Source organism: Antechinus flavipes, chromosome 1 (assembly GCF_016432865.1).
Source record: "Antechinus flavipes isolate AdamAnt ecotype Samford, QLD, Australia chromosome 1, AdamAnt_v2, whole genome shotgun sequence".
Lineage (NCBI taxonomy): Eukaryota > Metazoa > Chordata > Mammalia > Dasyuromorphia > Dasyuridae > Antechinus > Antechinus flavipes.
In genome coordinates, this window is record NC_067398.1 from 650,568,466 (window position 1) to 650,586,644 (window position 18,179).

Consider the following 18,179-nt stretch of genomic DNA (forward strand, 5'->3'; position numbering starts at 1 on the left):
ATGTTAGTCATATTGTGAAAGAATAAACAGAACAAAAAGAAAATAAAATGAAAATAAAACAGAGAAAGTGAAAATAACATGCTTTTATATTCATTTAAACTCCATCAGTTTTTTCTCTGGGTGTGGATATTATTTTCTGTTATAAGTTTTTGGGAATTCTCTTGGATCATTATATTTCTGAGAAAAATTAAATTATTTACAATTGATGATTGTACCATATTTCTATTACTGTGTATAAATATTATCCTGTTTCTGTTTACATGACTTTGGATCAATTCATGTAAGTTTTTAGAGGTTTTTCTGAAACTATTCTGCTCATCATTTCTTACATAACAATGATATTCTATAACAATCACATACTACAGCCTGTTTATCCATTCTTGAATTGTGGGCATTCCTCAATTTCCAATTCTTTGTCATACCTAAAAGAGCTGTTATAAATATTTTTGTACATATAGGTCCTTTTCTTTTTTCTTTGATCTTTTTGGGATATAGACGTGGTAGTAGTTTCACTGGGAAGTACATACACAGCTTTATAGCTCTTTGGTCATAGTTCCAAATTGTGCTACATAGTAGTTGGACCAGTTCACAGCTCTATCAACAATTCATTATTGGGTCTTGAAGTTGGGAGGATTTGAATTCAAATCTGACCTTAGACACTTAACACTAACTGTGTGACTCTGGGCAAGTCACTTAACTCCATTTGCCTTGCCAAAACAAATATACAACTTCCCCCTTCCCCCCCCCAAAAAAAAAAAAAAAAAAAGAAAGAAAAAAGCCTTAGTGCATTACTGTTCTGATTTTTCCATCTTCCCTCCAATATTTGTCATTTTCCTTCTCTATTACAACAATCAACCTGATAGATATGAGATGGTACCTCAGGATTATTTTATTAATATGACATCAGGGAAGCACAGAGGGAGGGGCTTTCTGGTCTCTTCAGGGTCAAAGAGTATCTTTCAAGGCTTCCTGTGTAGTCCCATGGTGAACCCCTGAGTCACTGAAGTTTTGGGTGCTGGTCCTGGGCTTAACTCAGATGTGTGACAGCAACCTGAGGAGACAAAGCTTCTTAAGACAAGGTTGGTGGCTGAGTTATGGGGTTTCTGGTTTGTGCTCCTAAGTTGACTAAGGATCTTTAGGAAACTGATTATTACTTTCAATTTCACTTTTAGTTTTACTGAGACCTCTTTATTGGGTTCCTGTGCTAGATGGCCTGATGCTGAAGTGACTACCCCTGGGGAGGAGTTCTTTGTAACCTTAGCTGGCACCACTGTCTGCCCATCTGGAAGCAACACTCTCACAGAGCAGACTCAGAGGTCAGGTCAATCTCACTAGAATTTTGATCAGAGTTTATTAAATTGGAGTACATGAATTCCCAAGGAGTCTGTGGAGGGTTTTCAGAAGGCACCATGAACTTGGTTGGAAAAATAATTTCATCTTTATTTTCCCTAACCTCTAATTGAAATTTAGGCACAAATAGGTAGGGGAAGAGGGACTGGAGAGCACAGCAAGGAAGGGTAGGACTAAAGTAGTGGTCACGAAGAGGAGCATTATGGCCTTTCATCCTTTGTATCCCTTCTAGGAACTAAAAACAAGGGAAGGAAGGAAAGTCTGTTTTGTATCAGGGTTATTCACATTAATGGGGGATCAGAGCTCTGAGAAAGTAGAGAGTGAAAAATGGGTGATGCATGGGAGGGGGAGTAGAAAAGGAAAACAGAGAGGGAAATTCAGAGTTGAAAAAGAAAGGGAGATGAGAAAGAGTGAAAGAAACAGGGAAGAGAGAGAGGCATCAGGAAAGAAGGAAGAGAGAGAAAGAGAGATCAAGATGGAAGATATAGAAGAACTGAAGGAAGGAGGAAGGGAGAGAGGGAGAGGGAGAGGAAGAGGAGAGGAAGAGAGAGAGAGAGAGAGAGAAAGAGAGAGAGAGAGAGAGAGAGAGAGACAGAGACAGACAGACAGACAGACATTCTTTGTTTTTGACTGGGGAATTTATTGGCAGTGGTAACACACTCCTGAAGAATGCTTTCTTCCATTGAATGGCGCTCATCTTCCTCCATACATTCACCTAGTAATGAATTTTGTACCTATTGTGTATCTTGTTCACAGAACAGCCTTATCTCCCCACCTATCTCCCAGCTCATCCCAAGTATAAACAAATATTGCCAATTCCAGCTGTAATTGCTTCCCTTCCTTGCTCCCCACTCCCAAAATACAAGTGAATTTCAAGACTCCAGTCCCTCCACAGCTTTTTATTGGAGAAAGGCAGACCAATCTGTGTATGCACAGCTGTGAATATCTGGAATTACCTTTGATTTGGCAGCAGCACAGTCTTTTGAACAGGGCAAGAAGTGTCATAGTCATTCTCCAGGGCAGGAAAAGTGAGATCAGAAAGGCCATCCAATCCATCCAGTCTAGTTTGTCAGACTCTTCCTTGTGAGAAAACCCTGCATAACAGCTGGAATCATCAGTTGCATTTGTTCTGGGTAAGTTCTTGACCTTCTCTACCCAATACCCCTAAAGCTAGAAGGGCTGGGATTATAGGTTTCAGTTCCCACTCCTTCTAATGATCTGAGCCCCAGCCAGCCTCCCCTCTGGAGCTTTGGCATTGCTTAACACCTTATGCTCTCTAAATGTTCATCCATCCTCATCCCCTTGATCCCTTCTCTAAGGAAGACTTAAGACAAATGGTGGATCCACAATGGAGGCTTGTAGAGGTATTCGGAGACCAGCCCTGTAATGGGGCTCAGAGTCTGGGGGTGAAAGGGGACTGAGTTTTAATAGTATCCCATAATTTAACCCCATCCCTGAGCCCATCCTTTCTTACCTTGGCATCGTAGCAGGATCCACAGGAAATACAAGGCAATTTCAATTTCAAATGCCCAAGATACAGCCAGGATACCATTTCCTTCCCATAGCCAGGGACTGGTCTGGGTAAGATGTTCTGAAAGAACCCCCCAATCCTAAGAAAAGACTGTGAGCCTAGGGTCCCTCTGCATTCAGTCCCATAACCCCTAGAAAATACCACGACATTCCTAGATGAACAAAGCAGATGCTGAAATCAAAATAGACTTCATGATATCTTTCTGATATGTAAGAGAATCTCCATTAATCTCTGAACCTGTAATGATTCAGTCTAGGTGCCTGGTGCATTAGAGGTTGTCTTATTAAACAAGAAAGAAGGGATGAGAGCATTCTAAGAGAAGAAGGTTCTGGAGAACCCGCATTAGGTTATCTGGGAAGGCCTGAGACTGAACAAGGCTGGCCCTGAAACCCATCAAATAGGGAGAGCAAATAGAACTATCTTCATACTATGATATATTGGAGAAATTTTGTGAGACCCAGAGAATTTCTATAACTTTTCATCTTTTCTTCCCAATGTAAGGATGGGGGTTGGTTGATTCCTCAATAACAATGCACAAACAATTCAATCAAACTACTTTAGACTCAGTGTGAACGTTTAGGTTACTTATCTGATAAAGTAAAATGACACTAGACAGGAATTGTGTTCTAACTGAATAAAGAATTTCATCAAATCCTCTGGGTCTATGTAAAAGTTAGGTGGAATCAGGGAATTGTAGATATTGCAGAAAATATAGATTTCCAGTAAAATCCTTAAGGAGTAAGCTACCTATGAGGAGGGAGATAGCTCATCCTCAGTCATGATCAATTCTTTTTCACATACCCTGTCTTATTCTTGTCTTTGCTCAGAGGAAGACCTTGGGATCCTCAAAGAGTCTGGAGAATTTGAGGTTTCCTATTTGATTATCAGTGACCTAGAATTATCCTCCTGGGACAGCAATGGCTGACAGAAGTATCTGTATTAAGGATTGGTGTTAAGTTTGACATAGATTCAGCAAATTGGCAAAGATCTTTTTTAGTTACCTTTAAATGGGAGAAAGGAAATTCCATCATCTTTTATCTGTGAATTATATCTCTGTCTCCTGTGTCCTCTGAAGTTGAACTCACTTTCCCCTGAACTGTGTATAACATGTCATAGACTTTTGGGATGGAAATTTTGTCCAATTGTTCATACTACCTAAGTAAATACTGCTTTCTTAAAGCTATTTAAGGCTGGTTGACTTCAGTTGTTTTAGAAACTGATCATCTTGAGGAGGAAGCACACTGGTGAGGGCTTGAGCCAATGACATTAGAGTCATCATCAACTCCTTAGTGGTACTCCTAGAATCCTAAAGGGGAGCTATAACCTTACTTTAGGACTTAAGACCAATCTTGGGAATTGAGATAAGGATTCTTAAAGTATATATATATATATATAAAGTTTATATATGATATGTTAAAAAGTGTCCAAAAAAGGAAACAATATTGAATTTATATTCTGACCTGTGGCAAAAGATAACAGGGACCAACCTTTTTTTTCTTCTCACTTTGGTTGGTAAATGAAGATCCAGTTAGCTTTTACTTTGAACCTGTAAAATGTTTCATTTCTACGGGCCCTCTGGATTCCGTAGAAATGGAATCCAGAGGGCCCATGAGCTTACCACAGGGTTATTGACTCACAATGATATTAAAGACAAAATTGTCTGAATGCAAATCTGAGATAGAAACTGAAAAACTGGAAGACTGGGTGAATTTTTCATGACTCTTGCCTCTTTGGGAAGACTGCTTACTTTCCATTCCATTTTATTTCTTCTAAGTGATTGGGAACAGAATGGGTGATGACTCCGATCACTGAACTCCTGAATAGCTAAGACAATTGGGATAGATCTTCCAGAGCTAATATTGGCTGAAGCAGAGGCTCTGCAATGGAGTTGGGACCAATGCATTAGGCAGATAAAATGGATCAGAGAGCTGAGTGAGAGACAGAGATGCTCCAGACCACTGGAAGCTGCTGTGAAATCTCAATTGCCATTGACTTTAGGTTCAATTCACTGACACTTCTCTTTTGTTTTTCTGATTCCTTGTCTTTTTCAAATTACTGAGTTTTGGGCCAGGTGACAATTGTGTTTGTCCTTCTGCTTCTTGATTAGGCACTATAGGAATGAAACTGAAAGTGTATACAGCTGGTTTCAGATTAGTTGCATATTTCCAATCTACACTTGTACACTTCCATTGGGCTAGAATCAGTTACTATATTTTACTGAACAGTAACATCTAATAGTGGAAATTTGAAAGCATAAAATCACTTCAGAAAAGGCATTATTTGCACTATTTGGGATCCTGCTGAAGTAGAATGATTTTCATTTTTTTACTTTACTTCTAACTAAATTAACTAACTAACTAAAGGATTAGTACTAAAGAAAGGAAAAAAAGTTCTCAGTATTTCTATCAAGTTCTAGGCAGTAGATTTACTGAAGAGATGGTAAAAGAAGATCCCGGAATGAATAATATTGCCTTCTTCTTTTAGAGTCTTCTAGCTGACCAGAAAGTGTACTGTTATCATGTTACAAGTTGTACAGGAGAATCAAAGTTGACCAAGAGTGAGAATTTTTAGAATCACCCTTTTTAAGATTTTGGCCACAGAGATATTGGGGAGAGGGGCAGTGCATTGGAATAAGTGACCAGAGCCTAGTCAGGTTCCCAGGACTCTTACGGTTCTGAAAAATTTGTGCTATATTTGCCCAGAACCATTTGAAGGATCACAAAAATGCCCTCCCTCCAGTTTGTCTTCATAATTACCTTGGTATCGCAGAAGCAACCATGTGAATAAGCCAAATGTCAGTACCCAGACAGCAATTATGTATACAATGAAGAGGATCATCCAGAAAACCAATACCGGTTTAACTTCTTCACCTAAAATAGTGGGAGAAATCTCATGCCAATCAGTCTCCCCTAGTTGCTAGAACTAGGGTTTGGGATGAGGAAAGTTGCAGCCTCTTCACTCCCCACTCAGAAAGCACATGATTCCCTTGGTTTAGGAATACCCTTGATGAAGTCAATTTTATTTAGGGAGAGGTATTTTGGTCTGGTCAAATATAAAGGAAGACCAGGTTTGTATCATGATGGGCCTATGAATAACTGTTGTTAAAATATCTGGCATATGAAGGGATGTTCCATAAGGGACTATATCAATTTTTTCCAATTAATATTTCTGAATATATATATATTCCCTTTCTTTTATTGGTAATATGTGAAGATGCACTCAATCTGAAAGGTGAGCAGAGGATAAATAAGAAGGAAAAAGGAATATTATAATAGACAAGGACAACAAGTTATGAGTTCTGGCAGCAATAGTCAAAAAAGAAATATATATGGTGGAGCTGATCTTGGGATTCAGGGTATCAATCCCAATCAATCCGTATTAGGATTGGGATCACTTATGTGCAGGAGACTTGGCACTTTGAATTGTAATTTAGGTGTCAAGGAAGGTGAACAAAACAGTGAAAGATAAAATCTCTGAGGCCCATGGATCTAATCTCCTGGATTAGTTCCAAAAAGGAGCTAAACCAATCATTCATCCCATATTTCTCCATCTTGTCCCTGGAGAGAAACCTTTTCCAATGCTTTGATTAAGTCTGGATATATTATATTTATGGCAATTTCCTAAACTACCTTCTTGAAAATATTTAATTATAGCTATTCTCAACAATATAACAATCCAAGACAACTCTGAAGGACTTATCACAAAAATGCTATCTATCCCCCAGAGAAAGAACTGATAGATTTGAATACAGATTGAAGCATACTTTTAAAACTTTGTGTTTCTTGGGTTCTTATTCTGATCCATGTTTTCTTTTCCAACATGACTAATATGGAAATAAAGTTTGAACATAACAACCTATATCAAATTCCTTGCATTCCCAATAAAGAGGATGGGAGGGAAGGGGAGAAATTGAATCCTGTAAATTATTTTTACATGTAATTGAAGAAAAATAAAATATTAAATGAAATAAGAAAATATTTCAGTTAGAAAATAATATATTAATTCCAGAATATTACCTTAGTGCAATCAATATTTCTCCTCTAATAATTAATTACGAAATAATGCATGTTACATGACTATTATGTAAAAAAAAAGCCTCAGATTACAAACTGACTTCATGTCTCTTAATTTTACTAACTCTTGCCCCAAATGTTCCAGTATCAGCATTTCTGGATTCAATCCAATACCTTAAAAATACTTTAAAGCCAAACATGTTTCCTGTTTGGAAAAGTTTAGGAAGTACTAATTTCTTATGCTGCTAACTATAAATGAAACATATGTTCTGGCTTTCTGTGGTCTAGAGAAGGGAATGATCAAGGGAATGTTGGCTAGGGAATTTGACCACGAGAAAGTAATGTTCAATATCCAACATATAAAGGACTGCTTGCCATCTAGGGGAGGGGGTGGAGGGAGGGAGGGAAAAAAAATTGGAACAGAAACGAGTGTCAATATAAAGTAATTATTAAATAAAAATTAAAAAAAAAAACAAAAAAAAGAAAGAAAGTAATGTTCAACCTTTTATAACCCTTCCCCTTCCCCTAATTCTCACTTTTTTGATTCTTACTCTTTTTTCCCCCTAAGGAACCTACCTCTGGAGACTATTTTCAATTTCTCCTCCTGCTTCCTGAGGTCCCAGCTACTCAATAATGACTTTTATTAACACCATGGTCTCCTATGAGTTACCTTCACTTCCTCTCTTACACATTCATTTCTTCTCATGTGTTATCTTCCTTTATTAGAGTGTAAGCTCCTTGAGGGCAGGGGCTCTTTCTTCTTTTTTGCTACTATTTATAATTTCAGTGATAAGCATAAGGCTTGGCACATAGCAAGGATTTAGTAAATTTTTTATAAATTATGTATTTGACTTCCTTTCCATCATCCATCTCTTAGCAAATTAATTCTTAAATATATTATCTCTTTGGCAGGAGAATAAGCACCCAGTCCCAGGTCCATATTCTCACCTGAGACTTTTAGCATTACATCAGCTTCCTTTTGATCAAAACCATTTTCAAAATAACATTTGTAGGTTCCTTCATCCAAGAGTCTCACATCCCGTATCTTCAGAGTGACATTCCCACTATAGATAGAATCTCTCACCAGTTCTGTTCTCCCTTGGTAATTAGGGTCCTGTTCTCCAAATTGATCTTCCCCATCTTGATAGAGATGAACTACCCGAGTAGATTGGAACCAGGCCACCTCCATGTGCTCTGCACTTTGTGCTGGGGAGAGGTAACATGGCAACTCTGCAACTTCTCCCACTGAGACCTGGATAGGTCCTGTAGGTCCAATAACTGTGAATCTCCCTGTTCAATCAGTTAGGAAGAAGATGTCAGGACTCAGAGAAGAATTCAGTAGAATTAAGAGGCCAACCTTTGTGGCATAGTTAGGGGAGAAGAATAGGGTTCCCAGGTCAGATGGGAAACAGGGAAAATGAGAAAGGAGGGGGCAGAAGGAGAATGAAGGGATCTCATAGAAAGATGAAGAGAAGAGAAATAAAAATGGTAAAAGTATTGAGAAATCCCCAAAGTGGAGAGAAAGGAAAACTAGTAAAAACCTCAGGAAATGATGTTGAGAAGAAAGGGGTTGAGATGTCAGGCAATGAGGAAATGGTTTAATGGAAAATGATGAAGGTTGGGATAGACTCTCTTCAGTCTCACTCCTTAATTCATGGAATCCCACTACTAGAGAAAAATATTCATACCTGAGGCCATTGTGGATGTCTCAAGGAAGAAAATGGGGACAAAGAAACTGAATAAGTAGCACGAGAGGCTGATTAAATCCATCACACCTAGGAGAGAAAAATAGAAGGAAGCATGAGGAAAGGTCAATGACTAGAATGGGAACTAGGACTAGGAATCACAGTGGTAGTGGTCATGGCTTCAGGAGTCAATACAATTTGCAGAAACAAAACCTCACTGAATATCAGTGGTGGAGAGATGTTCAGAGGTCACCTACTTCAACAATTATCCCAATAAGAATTTCCTCTACTATAGGTAGTTATTAAACTTTTGAAGTAAAATGAAGGATAGCTAACCACATGTTAAAGCAATGCATGCCAGTTTGGGGCAGTTCTATGCCAAGGAGGTTATACTTAGGTTACAGAAGTAGCACATATTCAGAGCATCTTTGAGGCTACTCTATATGTAAGAGGCTGAGGAATGTGCTTTTAGATGACCTGTGATGATGTGTAATGAGGAAGTATGTTAGAATTGAGAAGACCTGTATCTATTTTGTAACTGACTCTGGCCTGTTCAGATCATGGTGGACATTAGCCCCTTTGAATGGCTGTGGTTAGTGAACCATAACTTGGAGGTGCCTTCCAAAAACTTTAGCCTTTGCTTAAACTAGACTTGTACCCAGCTACCTGACAGGGACTCCAATTAACTGGAGGGTTACTTTGAGGTCTTTTCAGGATTAAATCTACCCTTGACTCCATCAGACCCAAATCAAAGTTTGAAGTTCACAAACTTAAATCAGGAAAATAGCAATCAGACTTTATCCTAGATAAGATCACTTTGGGTACACTGAAAGTTTGCTAATCACCCTGGGATCCCTGAAGACCACTGAATTCAGTATTCAGAGAAAGCAGCATCAGGAACACAGAAAATAGAAAACATGACCAAATAAATTCCATTAATACTCTCCATAAGTGAGCAGAGTTTTTGGATAGTATAAATGATTAAGGGAATAAGGCTTGAAGAATAAATTAATTAATAAGATTCTACTTATAATGAGCTATTATGGAGAGAGGTCAAGATACAAACTCAAAATAGTTTGTATTTACATTTACATTTTTAAATGTAACCTCCTTCAAAACACTTACAAGCAAAGCTCAATTTCAAAATAAAGTCAACCTGAATTGCTGGAAGAAATGGAGAAACAGATTTTGAAAAGAATTCAAATGATTTTATAAATGAAATGAGGTTGGGTTAAAGAATATAATAGGAATTTGAGGTTTGAAGGAAAGATATGTAAGGACAACTAACAATTTAATATAAGAATTGTAGAACCTTAACCAAGTAATTTGCTTCTTGAAAATTTGGAAGAACCAAACAAAGTAATGACTACAAGAGACACCATGAACTATCAAAAATATTTCAAGAGAAAAGGATTCTGGGAAGATGATGGAATAGGTCAGAAAATTTCAGGTTCTCTAGATTTCTACCCACAAACATAAAAAATTTGTACCTCAAGGTGAACATAGTGAACTAGTGAAAAACAAAGAAGACTCAGGTCTTCCTGGGATAACCTGAGGTGATTGAAGAAAGACCACGGTTTAAAGAGTTTGAGAATCTCTGGACCAGAAAATTAATTTGAATTTAATAAAAAGGATGCTAATAACAACAAATGTAAAATAATAGAGATAAATGCAAATTCTGTTATACATGGGTTCAAAAAATTCAACATCACCTTAATACAAAATAAGGAGATATGGTTAGATGGCAATTTGTCTGAAAAAAAATGTTGCTTTTAGTGGAGTGCAAGCTCAACATGAGTCAACATTGTGTTAAAGCACCATAAAAGTTAATTTAATCTTGAGTTACATTAAGAAAGGCATAGTATTCAGGACTAAAGATTGCTTCCCTGATTAGACTGCTGCTGAAGTATTGTGTTCTGATGAGAAAGCACAATGAGAAGTTGGAGAAAGTCTCAAGGAGAGCACTCAAAGTGGTGAAGTGTTTTGAGATTATGCCATTTGAATATCAATTAAAAGAACTGGGGATATTTAGCCTGAATAAGAGAAAATTGGCAGGAATTGAGAGATAGGCATAACAGCTGTGTTCAAGTATATTCAATATCTTTTACAACAAAATCTTTTCTTTCCACTCATGTCACACCTTATTTCACACCCTTATCACCTCTTACCTAGATTATTGCAACAAACTCCTACTTGGTCCCCCTCTCTCATCACTTTAGTCTATCACACACACTATTAGAAAAGGAAGAAGGAAAATAAGCAGCTGAAATGTACCTATTATGTGTCAGGCATTGTGCTTTTTACAAATACTCTCCTATTTGATCACAACTCTGTGATATATGTGCTATTATTATTCTTATTTTATAGTAGGAAAAGTTGTGGCAGATAAAGGTGAAATGACTAGTTCAAGGTCACACAAAGTGCAAAATAATCTGAGACTAGATTTGAAGTCAAGTTTTCCTGATTCCAGTTTTAGTGCTCTAACCACCATGATGTCTAATTGCCAAAGTAATTTTGTTTAAATACAGATCTTACTATGTGAATGATTTATTCAACTAATTCCAGTGGTTTTTCAGTACCTCTAGGATTAAATAAAAACTCTCTTTAGTTTTTAAGCCTTTTACAACTGGCCCAATCTATCCTTTTTTTTTTTTTTTATGCTTGAAATTTTTTTTATTTTGAAGGATAGGTTGTATAGTTTAATGAGTCCAGGGATTAGAAAATTGGGATATATGAAAAATGACTCTAGTTACAGAGGATGGAATTTTTTACCTGATGGGTGACATTTAATGACTTTTAAGGTCTTTTAGAACTCTTTCTGATTCAGTTATATTGGCAGTTTTCATGCTCATTAATTTAATTGTGTGGAAACTTATATGGATTCATTATAAGAAGAAGAACAAGCAACCCAGATTCAAAGATAAAAAGCAGGATCTAGGAATATGTTGTAGAACATGTCTACAAGAAAATAGATCCAAGAGGGAAAAGGGCTTGGTGGAACTAGGCTATGAGTGACATTTGGATCTGGCAACAGGAAAGAGTGAGTGTTCACAATTATCTCTCTGATCCTTGCTATGTAGCTTAAGGGTTCTTAACCACATTCCTGTAGTCTAAGGATCTTTCTGAATATTCTCACTATCTTTGATCTGGAGTTATATGCCTGATAAACCCACTGTACACTTTGACCTTTTGGTCTCTTAAATCCCTTTATTTTCTTGGGTCTTTCACTCACTTGGCCATTTTAACCTGTCAAATTCTCTCACTTTCTAAGTCCTTAAATTCCATAATTCTTTCAGTTGCTCAGTTCTGGTCTTGGGGTCCCAAGTATGTCTTGGTGGGGCTTCAGGCCTCCCAGGGTAGGGTTTGTACACTAGTTTCATTCTGTGAGAATCTAAGTCTCAAAGTGTCATTTCCAGTCTACTATAGAAAAGAAATTTGACAGCTGGCTTATTTCCTCATTATACCTTGTCTTTTCTTTTGCCTTCCACTAACCTCAACACCCACATAAGATGAAGAACTTAGAATAGGCCCTGGCACATAATAAGTACTTCATAAATGCTTGCCTTCCTCCCTTCCTCCCTCCTTCCCTTCTTCCCTTCCTTTGTTCCTTCCTTCCTTCCTTCCTTCCTTCCTTCCTTCCTTCCTTCATTCCTTCTTTGCTTCTTTCCTGTTATAGGAAATTCTAGATAAGGGTCTCAGAGGCTCTGGTAGCATTCATGGTACTGTGGAGTCTTAGAGTTTGAAGTTTGAAGTCTCTTTAGAGATCATGTAGCTTAATACCTCTTAATCCTTTATTGGACCCCTATAGCTATCACACACATTTTTACAAGGGAGAACTTGAGGCCCAAAGAGGGAGCTCACCTATGGGAGCTCTCTCACTCAGACAAGGGCATCACTAGACATTTTGAGTTCCAAAACAGGTTTGCTTTCTCCTTACTACACAGAGACCTGACTTGGATCCTGGAAAAGCCATACAAAGTGGGCCAAATTTCTCTGTGCTTCATCCTACTATGAGCTCAGTGTGTGTGTGTGTGAGTGTGTGTGTGTGTGTGTGTGTGTGTGTGTGTGTGTATGTGAGAAAAATTTACATACAAAAGAGGCCAGAGTGATAACTTTGGAAACACAGGTGCCTATTGTATAGGGAGAAAAACCAGAGGCAGGCAGTAGAAAACTATACAAGGAAAGCTAGGAAAGGAGCCCTGAACCTGGGCCCTGACAGGCAGGATGTGGTTCACATTGTCAGCAGTCTAGATGCAACATGGGTGAAGGAGGAAGCTCAAGACCCTTCTTAAAGGAGAAGTGAAACAGGATGTGTTAGTGGAAAGTGGAACAGTTCCTGTCTGCAAATCAGTGTTGACTCCAGTTTTAAGAAATGGTCTCTGGGATATTGGATTCTTTTTCTAATATAAGAGATGATTTTCTGGGCTGCATCAGAGGAAGTAGTTTTCATACTGCAAATTCCCTACACCTATGAAACAAACAACAACAAAAAGTTTTCTGAGGGGCAGCTGTGAATTAGTGACTAGGACATAAAGGGTCTGCCTTGGATTTAGAAAGATTATGGTTGAAGTCCTTTCTGCGAGCCATAAAGATATTGGACCTTTTCATACCCAAGTAAACTCACTGAGATTGAGTGGCTGACCTGCATAGACAGAATTTTCACCCTGTTTGACGTGCGGGCCAATATCCCTTCTCCCCACCCTAGAGTTTTCTGTAACACAGCGCAAAAGGACAATAATCATATTCCCCTGAATCTAAGGAAAGTGAATAGCATGGAATCCAAAAATATGGTCCCCCAGGGTAGCAGTCAGTGACAAAGAGACTTCCCCTATGTTCAGCTGCTTTTGGAGCATCCAAGTCCAAATCATCGAGCATATACTGAATGACAATTACATAAAAGGCCTACATAAAAGGCCTTATTCTCGGCATCAGGGGAGATAGGAATGAAGTTACTTCCCTGTTCCTGCCTTGGAGGACTTTCCAGTTTTATTGAGAAAGCAAGTTTGGGACACAGTGGCTATAGTGTTGGACAACAATGAAGAAGGAAGACCTGAATTTGAATCTTGACTCAGATACTAGTTGCCCAGGTACCCTGGGCAAGCTATTTAACTTCTCTCTGCCTCAGATACCTTATTTATAAAATGACCATAAATAATAGTACTGACTTCATAGGGTTTTTTCAAGAATCAAATGGGACAATGTATATAAAGTGTTTTGAAAACTTTACATGCTTTTCGAATTCTCAGTATTCTTTTGATTATTGTTATTAGCTGAGCCACTGTTGTGAAATGAGGCTAGAATGGTGGCAGTGTGGGGAAGGGGTAATGTGTAGAGTGTAGGGTGTAGTAGAGACATCTAATTGTGAATATCTTTGTGGTTAATGATTTTGTATTTTATCTTATGATCCAATGAGAAGTCCATGGATGTTGCTGAGGAAGTCTAATCTGATTAGAGCTTTTTTTTTTTTTTTTTTTTTTTTTTTTTTTAAGAACATTAATGTAGCAGACTGGAGAGCAGGGAGGAATAAGGATCCCATCCATTCAGAAGCCTTCACAACCATGATCTGAATGGGTCAGATCCATACTTACTTGTTGAGTCATTTGGAAACCTTGAATGCTGGTATCTAATTCACAATGGAGAGAGTAAACACAGCACTGAGAGAAATATTTCTTTCCTTAGCTTCCATGGAAGGGCAGAAGTTGAAACAAATGGCAGGGAATGGAGAGAAGAAAGAAATGGTAAGGGATGATAGAGAAGAGAACATCTGGGGCTCTGAAAGACCTGGTAAAGTCCTACCAGCTAGATCAAAGCAATCAATTACCAAACATTCATTAAAGTCTACTATGAACTGCGATAATATAAAAAAAAAAACACCCAACAATCAGAAAATACTAATAAAACTTATTTTTTAAAAAGTTTATTGAATGTGAGGCACTGGGGTTAAAAAAAAGCAACCAACCAACAAACAAAATAGGAAACAATCCCTACTATTGGGGAGCTTACATTCTAAAAAGGAAGACTCAGAAACAATCTGAGGAAAGGCTAAAAAAGATTGTCTTGCTTGGCAAGCAGCAAAATTTGAGTGATCCTACGTTTGGTGTCTCCTTTGCCCACTGTGAGTGGTGCATTTAACACCTCTGGGCCATTCTACCAAGTTGATACAGACAACTGAATCCTACTTCCTATAATATACCCAGCAAATGACCACTCTTATTCTTATTGGAAACCTTCCAGGAGGCAGAATCCACTGTCTCCTGAGGGAGCTCATTTCACTTCGGGTCAGCCCTAATTGTGAGGAAAATTTTCTTGACATCAAACCTAATCTTATCTCTGGGCAATTTCTAGTTATTTCTCCAGTTTTTTTTTTTTTTTTTTTTGCCTCTAAAAATGCTGATGAATTAGTTCCTGTGAATTAAGGCAACTATGAATTAGTCTCTTTAGAGGCAAATCCCATTTTCTCTTTTCCTTGGAATTGTTTCCTGTTATATCTTTAAACTATTCCCAGATTTCTTCTCTTGTATTACAAACAGTGAGAGGGAGTAGTACTGTCCTTTACAGTTTCCATCATTTTCATCCCAGCAAGCTACTCCATCCCCTTTGATTGAACATTTGATGTGGAAGGGACTTTTGAAAGATAAACTGCTTATTAAGGCAAGCCAGGAACTTATTAGCTGCTTTGCTCTAGGATAGAGATGAAGAGGAGGATAAAACCCTGAAGTGGTAGGGGGAGGGGAGAAGAAGAGAGGATGATAAGAGAAGAGAAGGAAAAGGAAATAGGAAGGGAAAGAATTAGGAGAGATCATGAGTTGAAGTAAAGTAGAAGACATGATAAGAACATTGCAGCAAGACTTAGGAGAGTAACAGAGAATGGTTTGGGGTAAACTGAAGAATCAAGGAACATAGTGTTTCTGTAACTCCATTTTTCAGCCTTCAGATTGATGAGGTGAAGTCTAGTTTTCAGGGCTCCCAGTATGGGAACAAAAAATATGATGAAGTTTAGGTGTTGGAGTTCCCTTTTATAGGGAACCAAATGATAAGGTCTAGATTTGGGGAACCAAAATGAGATTAGGATTTCTGGTGGTCGGAGTTAAATGATAAGGTCTAGTGGCTGGTTCAGAATCCAGGGAAGCAAATACCCTTGGCATTTAGCACAAGAGTAGGGAGTTTTGGGGAACTCCCTTCTGCTGGCACAGGGATTGTCTGTAAAGGAATTTACAAATCCCAAAACCTAGATTGATAAAAGAGGTTTATATTGTGATTGGGAAGTAAAGTTAGAAATCCTGACAGAGAGGCATAAAGTCTGGTTAGGGAAACAGGTGAGGATAAAGAGAGGGTAGCACTGGAAAAGAATATTATTTCAGTGGGCAGAAGCCTCCTTGGCATAGCATGGCATGTTTAGAACCTCTGCAAAGAGAGGATTTTATATTGGCTCTTTTATAATAGGAGCTTTGGCTACAAGCTGAAGGGGACTAGTGGGTAGAGTCCTAAGTTGGCTCTATCTACAAAATGGGTTTCAGCTTGAGCTGGAATTTGAGTAGAATTGAATGAGTTTCTTTAATTGAACAGGGTTGGAATTCTTTTAGCTCAGGACTGAACCAACCCCACCTAGATAACAGAATGAAGTTGTTTATCTTGTTTCCCTCAGGCGAGGTCCCTCACTGAGGCAGAGTTGAAGAAGATTTTTGAGTTTTGGGATCCCTTCTTCAAGATGTAGATAAAAACAAACTTTGATATTTATAATTAATGTGGGCTATCAAGGATTAAAGAAGTAATAAGGACACTGAAGAGAAAAGAGCTTGAGGGGAAATCTCTATTACACTTAAGAGAGGACTTAAGGAAGAAGACAAAGAAAAAGTATTAAAACATAGAGGAGGACAGGGGAAGAAAAAGAGCAAAAGCAGATGGAGCAAAAGGAGTTTGAAGGGAAGGAAGATTAAATAGGAAGGTTAAGACTGTGTCAGGGACAAAAGTATGGAAAAGCAAATGAATATGACTGGGGGGGGGCAGATAGGCAGAGTTGGTTTCTGTAAGGGACACAAGAGATCAATGACTATACAGGGATATAGAGTCAATGACTGTGACAAAGATAAGGATATGTTTGATGGAGGAGGTCTGTGGGGAACTCACCTTTGTGAGTATAGAGTCATTACTTACCTTGTGATAATTCCAAAGGCAACCTCTGCACTGGAAGAAGAGATCTGGGGCCAGGTTAGAGGTAACTTCTCTAAATACAGAGAGGTCCAGAAGTTCCAGGGCACGATTTGTATGGATGGTTGGGGCTTCTGCTACATGGTGAAGATTTCTGTTTTGCCTGTTCTGTCTTTCAGTTCTTCTGACACCTTGGGGGTAGAGTAAGGGAAAGTGCTTTTCTGTAGGGATATCTCCTTGTTAGAGGAAGAGAGAGAAAGGTTCTGCTGCCTTAACTCTCTTTTGTGACTGAATCTACAAGGCGCATCATGATGGATATCTCTGACCCAGAAATAGAAAAAAAAAGTGAAACAAGAAGGGGGAGGATCCTTTCTGAGTGCTTGCTCTGAACTTTGGGTTGCAGTCCATCCCCACTCACTCCAGCCTACTTTACTTCCCTTTCTCTTTCCCCCTTCCAGTCTTTATTTCTCTGGCCCCTCAAAACTCCAGTGATTCTGGACAGGAAGAGACTGTCTAAAGAGCCACTCCCTTAGTAGTTTCTATAGGCCAGCAGGATTGGGCAAAGTGAGGCAACCTTACTTTCTAGCTATGGAATTGCATAGCTGCTTTTCCCCCTAGTGGATCTGACTCCATTCTGGGGATCATAAAGCTTTCTTAATATTAGGCATTGATCTAAATTATAAGGGGAAAAAAAGAATTTTATTTTAAAGAATATTGCACGAGACTGTGAAGGGTTTCAAAGATTGTGCTGTTAAGATGACTGATATCAAAGTGGGTGAGATAACTCAAGCAATTTTGATGTTATAACTGCAACATGAATTCCTCCAAGAGAAACTGAAGGCATCTATTCTCGAGTTCTACAACTTCCTCACTTCTTCCATCTTCTAAGATTTCCTTACAAAAACAATCTATTCATTTCTTCATACAGGTTCCTATAGTTTTTCTCCAAAACACCTAGGCCTGGGAATTTTTGTGCTTATAAAGATGGGCCATGTGATTCTTGAGCTTCCTGTTAGATTGGACACTTTTACAGAGATGGAATCAAGTCTGATCTATTTTTCACTCTTTTTCCTCTCCCCTCAGAACCCTGTAGAGGTCCCTTCCTAGGGAAGAGTATAGGATATTCCCCACGATGACTTGCTGGTGAATTAGTCTATCCATGTGATTGAATGAGCCACCCAATATATTCCTGTGCTCTGATCATTCCTCACACCAAGAGAAAGTCTGGTGTCCCCAGTTTGATGAACCTGAGACAAGATTTCTTTTGATGACTTATTCTTAGGAGTGGATAGCCCCTGAAAAAGAAAGGATCCAACCCCCCAAAAGGTCTTGAGAACCTTACTTGATTAGTAGACAGAAAATGAGTGTCTCTAGAAGAACTAACTAACTCAGCCCACTCTGCTCTTTTTCCAGACTTCTTTATTTTTGTTGTTTTCAGATACCCAGGGTCAC

The 18,179-nt window shown here is 38.5% G+C and overlaps 1 protein-coding gene across 1 annotated transcript; it reads right to left on the reverse strand.

The window, feature by feature from the left end:
- Positions 1–866: 866 nt before the first annotated feature.
- Positions 867–17,110, reverse strand: LOC127544643 (myelin-oligodendrocyte glycoprotein-like). Its single transcript, XM_051971403.1, has 7 exons — positions 16,734–17,110; positions 8,583–8,669; positions 7,843–8,184; positions 5,638–5,751; positions 2,825–2,941; positions 2,307–2,444; positions 867–1,051 (listed from the first exon to the last, which is right to left on the reverse strand). The coding sequence occupies exons 2-7, from the start codon at positions 8,662–8,664 to the stop codon at positions 960–962; spliced, it is 885 nt and encodes a 294-aa protein (XP_051827363.1). The 5' UTR covers positions 8,665–8,669; positions 16,734–17,110; the 3' UTR covers positions 867–959.
- Between the last annotated feature and the right edge of the window lie 1,069 nt (positions 17,111–18,179).